Source organism: Ranitomeya imitator, chromosome 1, assembly GCF_032444005.1.
Source record: "Ranitomeya imitator isolate aRanImi1 chromosome 1, aRanImi1.pri, whole genome shotgun sequence".
NCBI classification, from domain to species: domain Eukaryota; kingdom Metazoa; phylum Chordata; class Amphibia; order Anura; family Dendrobatidae; genus Ranitomeya; species Ranitomeya imitator.
In genome coordinates, this window is record NC_091282.1 from 960,032,573 (window position 1) to 960,045,450 (window position 12,878).

The 12,878-nt window shown below is 43.0% G+C and overlaps 1 protein-coding gene across 2 annotated transcripts in view; it reads right to left on the bottom strand.

Annotated features, from left to right (window-relative positions):
* LOC138656666 (bifunctional heparan sulfate N-deacetylase/N-sulfotransferase 3-like) overlaps window positions 1-12,878 on the bottom strand; it is an 857,911-nt gene that overhangs the window by 467,235 nt on the left and 377,798 nt on the right. For both annotated transcript variants that reach the window (XM_069743761.1, XM_069743762.1), the window contains one exon: window positions 234-388. In XM_069743761.1, coding sequence (XP_069599862.1) covers window positions 234-388 — 155 coding nt within the window. The remainder of the gene's footprint in view (window positions 1-233; window positions 389-12,878) is intronic.

Below are 12,878 nucleotides of genomic sequence, written 5' to 3' on the forward strand. Positions count from 1 at the left end.
GGGGAGCAAAAAATGAAAATGCAAATCCAAACATATCTCGGGTCGTTAAGGGGTTAATAAAGTAAATATTGATTAGTAATATGTCTGCCATATCATCAATGGAAACATCTATATAATGCTTCACACAAAACTGTGTGTCATAATCCTCTGGTTGGGGACCACTGACAAATTTTAATTTAAAAGTACAATACCTAAGAGAGTGTGTTTACAACTTAAAGGACCACTGTACTTACCAGAGCAAATTTTTTGTTGAGAATCATCTGCTCCACAAGTGAAGACTCATTATGGAAAAGATGAGGCTGCATGTGGCTCCACATGTGTGGAAACCACCAAAAGTCATCTACTGAATTCAGCAGGAGGTCATCACCTCTATCCTCTTTCTCAGTACCTATAAGAAAAATACAGGAAATGATTTAATGTTGTACTTGTTACCTTTAAAGAATTATAAATGGAAATATCTTTTATCTGCTCATTTAAGGATTTTTCATTGTGAAGTTATAAAATATTATGACATATTTACATTTTACATTTTAATTAAAATATAGTTACATAGAGTTTTTTTTTATTGTAATGCACTTGTGTATATGGAAAAACCTTCACATCACATCAATTTAAATTGTTAAACTGTTACATGTTAATTATGTTTTAACCATGTACTTTAAATTAATAGTGGATGAATAAAATAAGCCAATCAGGTAGGTTCAGGTTATGGCATCATCAATGACCATATATGAGTGTACACAGTTACTCCGTTATTAATATGGACATACAGTATATGCACGTATATGACAAGTACATGCTTAACATAAATGTATAGCTTTCCAATATATGCATACTGTGAGGCAGCGAGGGGTATTATAAGCGAAGGACAGTGTACAGTTGTGCTCAAAAGTTTACATAACCCGGCAGAATTTTTGTCTTCTTGGCCTTTTTTCAGAGAATATAAATGATAAGACCAAAACTTTTTCTCCACTCATGGTTAGTAGTTAGGTGAAGCCATTTATTGTCAAACTACTGTGCTTTCTCTTTTTAAATCATAATGACAATGAAGTTTCCACAATCATTGATGGTTTGGGGAGCCATGTCATCTGCTGGTTTAGGTCCACTGTGCTTTAACAAGACCAAAGTCAGTGCAGCCGTCTACCAGGAAATTTTAGAGCGCTTCATGCTTCCATCTGCAGACAAACTTTTTGGAGATGGAAATTTAATTCTCCAGCAGGACTTGGCACCTGCCCACACTGCCAAAAGTACCAATACTTGGTCTAAAAACAACAGTATCACTGTGCATGATTGGCCAGCAAACTCGCCTGACCTTGTAAAGAGGAAGATGAGAGACACCAGACCCAACAATGCAGACGAGCTGAAGGCTGCTCTCAAAGCAACCTGGGCTTCCATAACACCTCAGCAGTGCCACTATCTGATCGCTTCCATGCCACGCCACATTGATGCAGTAATTGATACAAAAGGAGCCCTGACCAAGTATTGAGTGCATTTACTGAACATATATTTCAGTAGGCCAACATTTCAGATGTTAAAATCATTTTTTCAAGCTGATGTTATAAAGTGTTCTAATTTCCTGAGATAATGACTTTGGGGTTTTCATTTCATTGGCTGTTAGACCATACTCATCAACAGTAACAGAAATAAACACTTGAAATACATCACTCTATTTCTAATTACTCTATATAATATATGAGTTTCACTTTTTCTATTGAAGAGCTGAAATAAAAAATGAACTTTTTGATGATATACTAATTTTGTGAGATGTACCTGTATTTAACGCGTCACCAATTTTCTAAGTAATATATTTCTGAAGGAACTTTTGACCTGAAATTCTCACCAGATGTTGGTAAAAACCAATCCAATCCACACAGGCAAGGAAATCAAAACATAGATGTCCATAAATTTAAGTTATATGTAATCAAGAAAACTGACACAGGGAAAAAGTATTGAACACTCTTATACTGAAATGTATTTAATACTTCGTACAAAAGCCTTTGTTGGTAATAACAGCTTCAAGATGCCTCCTGTATGGAGAAACTAGTCTCATGCATTGCTCAGTTGTGATTTTGGCCCATTCATCAAATCCTGAAGGTTCCATGGGCTCCATCTATGAACGCTGAGCTTAAGTTTATTCTCTACATTTTCTTTTGAATTTAGGTCCGGTAATTGCCTGGGTCATTCTAGCAGCTTTATTTTATTTCTCTGAAACCAATTAAGAGTTTCTTTGGCTGTGTGTTTGGGATCATTTTCTTGATGAAATGTCCACGCTCGTGTCCTCTTCATCATATTGGTAAATGGAAGCAGATTTTTATTAAGAATGTCTTGGCACAATTGTGCACTCATCCTTTTTCAATTATATGAACTTTGGCAGTGCTGTATGCTGAAAAACAGCCCCACACCATAATGCTCCCACCTCTAAACATCACTTTTGATATGCTGTTTTAACATTTGGTGTTTTATGGCATCAAAAAAGTTCAATTTTGGTCTCATCTGACCAGACTATATTCTCCCAATATTTCACATACTTGTCTAAATGTTGTTGAGCAAACTTTAAACAAGCTTGAACATGCTTTTTGCTCAGAAATGAGCACTAGAGTCTTGCTTAGTGAGCATGCATATAGGCCATGGAGGTTGAGTGCACTGCTAATTGTTTTCTTTGAAACAATTGTACCTGCTGACTCCAGATTTTTCTGTAGCTCTCCACAGGTGGTCCATGGCTCCTAGACAACTCTTCTAACAATTCTTTTCACTTATTTGTCTGAAATCTTGCAGGTCGTTGCTGGTTTATGGTGAAATTATGTTCTTTTCTCTTCTGGATTATGGCCTCAACAGTGCTCACTGGAACCTTCAGTAGTTTACAAATTATTCTGTCAATGCAATCAGTATAATTCGCAACAAAAAGTATTCACTCTACTGAGAGTAGGCTGTAAATTATGGCCTAGAGTAAACACTGAACCAGAGCTGAGGCATGATGGAGGCATGGAGGACCAGACAGCAGGCGAGGAGCATCAGAGAGAGAACTGGGAGGTGACCAGTGAAGTTACTATGTTTTTTATTTTTAGTTTTAGCCCCAGTGCTCTACTTTTCAGTAACATAGCAGCCACAATGTTAAGAAATTTCACATCTCACGTATAGTTATTAACTATTTATTTATAAGATATAGAAATCATAAGTAACTGTATTTAATTATGTATTTACACATATATACACATGGTAACAAAGATACCCTAAAATACAGATCAAAGACCTGAATAAATGGCCCTTTGGCTGTTGCTGTCCAATTTGCAGAGAGGAACAGTCAATTGGCTGGAAATAGTGGTACACCGCACAATGCAATCGCCAGCCTGCTCAAAGTCTTGATTTCAACAATATCTGTTTCCTCAAGATGCAGATACAGTTGAACACAAAGATGAGGCCATAAGCTATGTCTTCCACTTTTCAGCATGTGCATCTGACTCTCAGAGTTAACATCCCAATATTGCACATAATCAGTAAAGTCTCAGTCCACATGCTGCACAGAGCAGAACAGCACATTAGAGGATTGGGGCGATGTGAGTTTTTTTTTCCATTTGTCAGTATTTACTTTTAATGTATGTGAGAAGCTGTGCACACCACCATATTGTGTGTGCACTATCATACCATGTGGGAGGGATGTGGGGGTTCAAACTATGTGTTTGACTAAGAATACATCTTGTGTGAAGAAGACTGTGAGGATGTCATACTGTGTATGGCTGGTTTCACACTTGCGTTTTTGTCTGCAGCGTTTTTAATGCGTTTAAAACGCATGCAAAAACGCATGTAAATGCATGGCAACGCTGCGTTTTTTTGACGCATGCGTTAAACGCATGCGTAAAAAAACGCAGCGTTTACACGCGTTTACATGCGTTTTTGCATGCGTTTGCATTTTTTGCACATTTCACAAAAAAATTCAAGAAGCCAAAAAAAGATAACCTGACACCACCAATGGGAATAGAGAGGGCGTATATGATGGGCTCTCTATATATTGACCCTAGGGGTACAGAAATTTTAACAGCTTGCTACTGTTTCCTGTGTCATGATGGATCTTTCCATAGAAAGCTTTTATTTCAACCTGGATTTCAGCTTCAAGATTTTTCTGTCCTGTGCTTTTGCTTGGGAGCAAGACCGAAACCGCCAAAGATGGAGAAGGAGACAACGTAGGCGTTTTTGGAGGCACCCCATCATTGAAGTGCGTGAGAGCCGTGGAGCCTATCACACGCTCTATGCCGAGCTGAATGCCAACCCGGAGAAATTCCAGGATTACACGAGAATGTCGCAAGAATCGTTCCGGGATTTGCTGTCTCGTGTCCAAGGAGCCATACGGCGACAGGACACACGGCTCCGTAGAGCGATTCCACCCAAGGAACGTCTGCTAGTGACATTAAGGTACGTTCAAAATCTAAACCAATGACAGTCCAAATTTTGGTTATTATGACATCTATTTTATGTGTTTTTTTCTTTTTGTTATTTTTAAACACACCATAAAAAGAGTAGATTTTAATGTTGGTTTTTTTTGTGTGTTTTTCTTCTAGATTTCTTGCCACAGGGGAGAGTTTATCTTCCCTCCACTTCCAATACCGCCTTGGAATATCAACCCTGTCCGGAATCGTTGTGGACACCTGTCGTGCATTATGGAATGTACTCCGTGAGGAGTTTATACCAGTACCCACCGTGGACATGTGGCGTGAAATTTCCGATAAATTTTTGGATGTGTGTGATTTCCCCAACTGTTTAGGGGCGGTGGATGGAAAGCACATCCGCATTATCAAACCTGCCAGAACCGGATCGGAGTTATTCAACTACAAAAAATATTTTTCTGTAGTGCTCATGGCAATAGCGGATGCGGAGTGTCGCTTCATCGCCGTGGACATTGGAGCTTTTGGAGGTGGCAATGATTCCCAGACTTTCAAGAGCTCGGATATGAGCCGTCGGGTGTATGGCAACAATTTTAATTTTCCCCCTCCACAGCCTCTCCCCAACACTCAAGGCCCACCGCTGCCATTTGTTATGGTTGGGGATGAGGCCTTCCAGATGTGTGAAAATCTACTGAAGCCATATTCTAGTTGGGACTTGGACCACACTAGAAGGATCTTCAACTACAGACTGACCAGGGCCCGAAGAACAGTAGAGTGCACCTTTGGCATTCTGGTTGCTAAATGGCGCATTCTTGCAACAGCCATAAATCTAAAAGTGGAAACAGTGGACGAGGTGGTCAAAGCCTGTGTGGTTCTCCACAATTGCCTAATTGCTAAGGAGTGACCCCACATTGAACTGGATGAACCAGTTGCACACCCACTGCCTGATTTTCAGCATCACCCGATGCGGTCAACTGCAGCCGTTGGTCTTATGCGGGACCAATTTGCGGCCTATTTTGTTTCCGATATTGGACGGGTGTCACGGCAGGACAATGTTGTGTAAATGTCCTGTTGTATCTTTATCTTTACCAATTATTATATACTGATAAAAATATTTCAAATTAATAAACTTGAGTGTTGGTTGTGTTGACCGTGTCTCCTATCTTTTTCCTCTCTAAACAAAGGTTGACCAAAGACGGGCAGTAGATATATGTATGTATATCATATTTTGTAATCCAAAACCAGGAGTGGGTGATAGATGATTAGGTAATAGTTATTATTTTAATATCATAATTGACCTCTTATATTGTTGCACTCCCTATTTTGGTTTACAAATAATGATATAAAATACTGGCCGCATACTTCTAATAATGGCAACCATGTTGATTTATTGGTAACCATGTTGATTTATTGGTAAACTTGATGACGTCATTGCGTCAAGACTTAGACAATCACTGTCACGCTATCTATACCCATCAAGTCAAGTGTCAGAAATAATGAATTCATGATGAACATATACATGCTCATGAATTCACAATTTCTTACACCTGGCCAGGTGACCATAGATATGTAGCATGTGACAACCATTGTCACCTCATTTGTTGTGTAATAGATTAGGTATAAAGAAGAGAATATGGTGAATATACAAAGCAGTTATCAACTCAGTAGGTCAGGTGTCTTAACTTATGAGTTTTTGGACACTTGACCTGTTCAGTAGAGTACTGAACTTGATTTCCGCCATTTTCTCTTTGTACTGTCACACTAGGTACAAAAACAGAGTATGGAAATAACTGTTATATTTTTTGGTCCACCTCATATCTGTATACTAAAGACACACATATAGATGTAGTCTTGTATTTTAAACTACTGGAGATATGTTTTGGCCCAAAGAAAAAGTGTGTGGCGAAGTTTATTGGTGTGTATTGACGGCGGCGATAGACACAATAGACCAAACATAATTGTGGCAAATTAACATTTTTTTATTTAGTTAACAAACAAATTTAAAAACTTATTTTTTTGTACCGCGACGGGTTGTACCGCGACGGCTTGGGGTAGAGTGATGTAAACGGGGGGTGTTAAGAACTGAAGCCTGGCTCACCGTGGAGGAGGCAGAGGTGGCAGGAGAAGGGGCAATCAAACTGGAAGGGTCTGGAAGTTCGGGGATGGGGCTTAACACATGAGAGGCTTGAGACGAACTGGAAGGGTGAGACAAAACTGACAATACCGACACATCGGTAGGTGATGGGGGAGGAATACTAAGAGTTTTTTTTTTTTTTTGGTTTTCTGAGTTTTCTTTTGTGTTTTCCTGGTAGGGGGACGTCTTGGTGGGCTCATATGTTGTTGCGTGGTTGCGGGAGACACGTCAGGGTCCGGCTCTACTATCTCACAGTCCATTTCGATTGTGGATCGCTCGGCCATGCCAGAGTCCAACTGCATCATAGTGGGGGGGAACATAAAGCCCTGCCAGTGTCCTGGTGCATCGTTGGGGGGAAACATAAACCCCTCCCAGGGTCCTGCTGCATTGCTGGGGGGGGAACATAAAGCCCTGCCAGGGTCCTGCTGCATTGCTGGTGGGGGGGAACATAAAGCACTGCCAGGGTCCTGCTGCATTGGGGTGGGTCCTGCCCGGAAAGCCATGCCTGGGTCCTGCTGCATCGGGGTGGGTCCTGCCCGGAAAGCCATGCCTGGGTCCTGCTGCATCAGGGTGGGTCCTGCCCGGAAAGCCATGCCTGAGTCTTGCTGCATCGGGGTGGGTCCTTCCCGGAAAGCCATGCCTGGGTCCTGCTGCATCGGGGGGGGCAGTCCGATATGCCATGCCTGGGTCCTGCTGCATCGGGGGGTGTCCTGCCCGGAAAGCCATGCCTAGGTCCTGCTGCATTGGGGGGGCGATCCGATACGCCATGCCTGGGTCCTACTGTATTGGGAGGGGGCCAGGCCGAAAAACCAAGCCAGGGTCCTGCGGCATCGTGGTGTCAGTGGAGGAGGTCCAAGCCAGAGCAGCGGTCGTCACGGTGGTGGCGGTGGGATGTCCAACAGCACTCGTCATCGTGTTGGCACTGTAGTGGAGTACACATGTGGATGGAATAGAGGTGGCCGTGCAGTGGTATGCAGCAGAGGTAGGAATGGAGGTTAATTGTGACAGTGACGGCACAGTTGGATATGCCACCACTATCTGCTGTACATTGCGACTCTGCTGCATAGCCTGCACAAAAGCAACATTGCAGGCCTGCATCACACTGAGCTGGAGATCAGGGCTAAGGTGTTCCGACATGCCCTGCTCTATTTGGTTAAAAAAATGATGAGCTGGCCTCTGGAGGTCGGCTTTAACTTGATCAAGGCTTTTGGTGACATCCTGGATCTGGCAATTTAAGAGGTTATGAGACACATCCATTCTGTCACCTAAAGCCTTGATTGCTTCATGTAAAACCGAGCTCAAGTGCAAAAACTCGGGCATGAGTGACCTATCCGAAGCCCGAAGCCCTCTGTCGCTGCCGGGATGAGCCCGCAAAAAAGGGTGCAGTGAAAGAGGACTGCGAAAGGGGAATACCTGATGGACCAGCTCCCTGGTCTCCAGTGAGTGTGGAAGGCCCACCTGCTGCTGCGCTGCTGGATGGCTGGAACGGGTCCGTGGCTGCCGGCTGAAGGACCGCTCCAGAACCTGGGGCGACAGTCGTGCTGTATGTGCTGTGAAAAAAGGAAACAGAAAATTAATACCAAAATATAACAAGACGGTACATCCTGTGGAATTTGAAATTACATATTATGTCAATGCAATACAACAGAAAGCATGTGAGAAATACTTACATTCTCATGAGAAGGACCGGTCTTAAAAAGAACAGAACACGATGGTACTTGTACAGTCGGTGCCTTGCTCCGGAACCACTTGCAGCACGATTCTCTTCGCGCACGTCCTTGTTAAAGCGGTCATTCATGAAACGCCAACGTGTTCTTATTTTTTCCACTGTGAAATAAAAATAAAATATAATGGTCAGAAAATGGATTTTTGGCTGTGCAAAGACAACTGTGTGTGATGAAAGAAACTCCAAAAAGTTTCTTTCATCACACACAGTCAAGAGAGCACGGCCAAGGTCTGCTGTTTCACACTGCAGTGCAATACTTACCAAATGCATTACGGACCCGTGGCGGGGCATTCTCCCAGCCATCCCACAACGCTTGTGCCACCTCAATCCATAAGCGGCGTAGTGTGCTGTTTATTGAATGCTGTGGATCCCGGCCATCCCACAACGGAACTCGCTCCTGGACAAGGGTTATCAGGAGGTCGTTATCTATATGGTCATTGTCCCGTCATGAAACCTAATATTAAAAGAAAATCATTTAAGTTTGCTCAGTCACATTTGGAAAAAAAAATTAACAGATGATGAGAAATGGCATGAATATGAAAGTCAACTTAGAAAAGGATTCGATAAGAAAAATTAAAAGAATTACAAGGGTAAAGAAAGGAAGATTCAAGAATATTACAATGAGGACAGTCTGCCTAGTATACATACCCGCTGCCGTCTTCCCACCGGACCTTGACTCCGCTGCTCCATCCCTGTCTGTCCCTTAGTAGAAGTGCTCTAAAAAAAAAGAAAAATCAAATTGCCACATGTGTCGATGTGACAGTGAATACTTACCAAGCTGATGGGCCAAAAACTCACCTCACTCACATGATGCACTTCCGACTGACGTGGCTCAAACTCCTCATCAGATGAAGACTCCGCAGAAGAAAGAAAAAAATTGTTGAAATAAAAAAATTGAAGAAATTAGGACATGTAGATCCCAAAAAATTGAAAATAAAGGCATTGGCTAGGATGTACTCACATTGCTCTGGGTCTTGTCCACCAAAATGCGTCCCGGCAGTGTCTTGTCTTCTTGGGAGTCTGATGAGAAGTGTCCTGAAACTTCCTCCAAGGTCCCTTTTATCACCCTGCTGCTAGGGGGTGGCTTATCAGTGTCTAGACCACCTTATCTAAATTGTAACGCATTGACTCCAATGCATTTTTTGACGCAAAAAAACGTATGAAAATGCATGCGTTTTTATGCGTCAAAAAAAGCCTCTCAAAAATACTACATGTTGCATTTCTGCAAATAAACACATGCAGCAAAAAAACGCATACGTTGCAAAACGCGACCAAACGCGTACAAAAAAAACGCATGCGTTTTTAATGTTAAATATAGGAAAAAAACGCATGCGTTTTTTGGTACAAAAAACGCTGCAGACAAAAACGCAAGTGTGAAACCACCCTATGGGGGTCTTTGGGAGCATAGTACCTTGTGTAAGAGTTGTGGTGGCTGTGAGGGCATTGTACTTTGTGTGAGGGAAGTGGAGGTTTCATATTGTGTGGGGAGATGTGGGGGCATCATGCTATGTGTGGGACTGTGTGGACATCATACTGTGAGTGGGGTAGACTGTGGGACATCATACTGGGTGTGTGTGGGGACAGTGTTGGCATAACACTGTGTATAGAGGATGTGGGAGCATAATATTTTGTGTGGGGTGGGCAGTGGGAGCAATTATTTTGTCTATGGAGGGGGAATTATATTGTGTTTTGAGGTGTGGAGATGGAGTAAGGGCATGATATTGTATGTGTGAAGGAGCTATTGTTTTATCATACAATGTGAGGAGCAATAAGACATCATTCTTCATGGGGTTGTCTGGGGCATCATCTTGAGTGGGTGGAGTTGTGATGGCATCATACAGTGTAGGGGGCATGTTTGATAGAAATGTAGGAATGTGTGAGCTGCGAGATAGCTACAGTGGGAAAAATAAGTGTTTGATATGCTGATGATTTTACAAGTTTGCACATATACAAAGTTTGGAGAGGTCTGTAATTTTTATCGTAGGTACACTTCATTTGTGAGAAAGAGAATCTTAGAAATTCTGAGAAATGTCAGGAATCAGCAGAGAACTTCACAAGAGGACTTGGTCAATGACCTGAAGAGAGCTGGGATCACAGTCTCAAACATTACCATTAGTAGCACACTAGGCCGTCATGAATTAAAATCCTGCAAGGTCCCCCTGCTCACATCAGCACATGTTCAGACCCATTTAAAGATTGCCAATGGCCATCTGGATGATCCAGAGGAGTCATGTGGTTAGGTGAGAACAAAATAGATCTATTTGGTGTCAACTCTACTCGCTGAGTTTGGAGGAAGAAGAATTATGACTACAGCCCCAAGAGCACTGTTCCAACCATGATGCATGTTGGGGGAGACATTCTTTTGGGGTGCTTTTGTGCCTGATGACTGTGGCATATTGAGGCGAGGATGTGAAACGGAGGCCAGAGGGTAGTCGTGGCTGAGGGTGGCAGTACTGGCACACCCTGGCCCTTCTTTTCATAAACACATTGTCCCTTCTGTGGTGCACTTGCTTGTACATCAGGGTCCACCTCGGTCTGCTGGGGGTTCATTCCTTTAAGCACGTTGTAGTGACAGAGTCCAAATCCAGTTTCAACACCATTCCATTCACTGTACTGTCCCTCACTTCTCCAGGAATATTGCAGGGTCGTACCATTGCCTTCGGAACCATAGCTTCCTGGCTAGTCAGCCTAACCCGCTTCAGGAGTTCCCTGTCCGCTTTGCATCGGACGTTTAGCGTTGTTCCCATGAAGTTAGGCGCTACCATATTGATGTTGCCCTGTATTCCTCCACCACTGGGTGACTGTCAGCCATTAGGCCTTGGATGGCTTGGCTCCCCAGCTTGAACATTACGGGACATAACTGTCCTGTCCTGGCTCCCAGCCTTCTCTGACTAACTCCATGAAGTTCCCCAACTACTCCCAGTTGGCTCCTCCTAACTAACTAAATCCTATTGGCCTAGCCTACTCCAATATTACTCTATTGTGCCCTCCTATTGGGATAAATCTAAATCCTACACTTTCCCAATCCCTGTACAGCACATAAACATCAGTAATACGCTATATATATATAGTGTATATATATATACACTGTATATATATATATATATATACAGTGGGGAAAAAAGATTTAGTCAGCCACCGATTGTGCAAGTTCTGTCACTTAAAAAGATGAGAGAGGCCTGTAATTGACATCATAGGTAGACCACAACTATGAGGGTCAAGAAACAAATACAGAAAATCATCTTGCCTGATTTGGCAAGATTTATTTTGCAAACTATGGTGGAAAATAAGTATTTGGTCCCCTAAAAACATGCAAGATTTCTGGCTCTCACAGACCTGTAACTTCTTAAGAGGCTTCTCTGTTCTCCACACATTGCCTAAAGGTACCTTCACACATAACGATATCATTAACGATATCGTTGCAATGTCATGCTTTTTTGTGACGTAGCAACGATCTCGCTAACAATCTCCTTATGTGTGACAGCGACCAACGATCAGTCCCCTGCTGGGAGATCGTTGGTCATGGGGAATGATCAGGACCTTTTTTTGGTCGCTGATCACCCGCTGTCATCGCTGGATCGGCGTGTGTGATGCCGATCCAGCGATGTGTTCACTTCTAACCTGGGTAAACATTGGGTTACTAATTGCATGGCCGCGCTTAGTAACCCGATATTTACCCTGGTTACCATTGTAAAAGTTAAAAAAAAAACAGTACATACTCACATTCTGATGTCTGTCACGTCCCCCGCCGTCAGCTTCCCTGCACTGACTGTCAGCGCCGCCGGCCATAAAGCAGAGCACAGCGGTGACGTCACCGATGTGCTCTGCTTTACGGCCGGCGCTGACACAGTCAGTGCAGGGAACCTGACGGCGGGGGACATGACAGACATCGGAATGTAAGTATGTAGTGTTTTTTTTTTTTAACTTTTACAATGGTAACCAGGGTAAATATCGGGTTACTAAGTGCGGCCCTGCACTTAGTAACACGATGTTTACCCTGGTTACCCGGGTACTTCGGCATCGTTGAAGACAGTTTCAACGATGCCGAAGGCTTTCCACGGATCGTTGGTCGCTGGAGAGAGCTGTCTGTGTGACAGCTCCCCAGCGACCACACAACGACTTACCAACGATCATGGACAGGTCGTATCATTGGTCGTGATCGTTGGTAAGTCATTTAGTGTAATGGTACCTTAAGTAACAGCACATGTTTGAACTTGTTATCAGTATAAAAGACACCTGCCCACAACCTAAGTCAAACTCCAAACTTCACTATAATGAAGACTAAAGAGCTGTTGAAGGAAACCAGAAACAAAATGATAGCTCTGCACTAGGCTGGGAAGACTGAATCTACAATAGGCAAGCAGCTTGGTGTGATGAAATCAACTGTGGGAGCAATAATAAGAAAATGGAAGACATACAAGACTACTCGATCTGGGGCTCCACGCAAGATCTCATCCCGTGGGGTCAAAATGATCACAAGAACAGTGGGCAAATATCCCAGAACAACATGGGAGACCTAGTGAATGACCTGCATAGAGCTGTGACCATCGTAACAAAGGCTAACATCTGTAACACAGTATGCCGCCAGGGACTCAAATCCTGCAGTGCTAGATGTGTCCCTCTGCTTAAGCCAGTACAAATC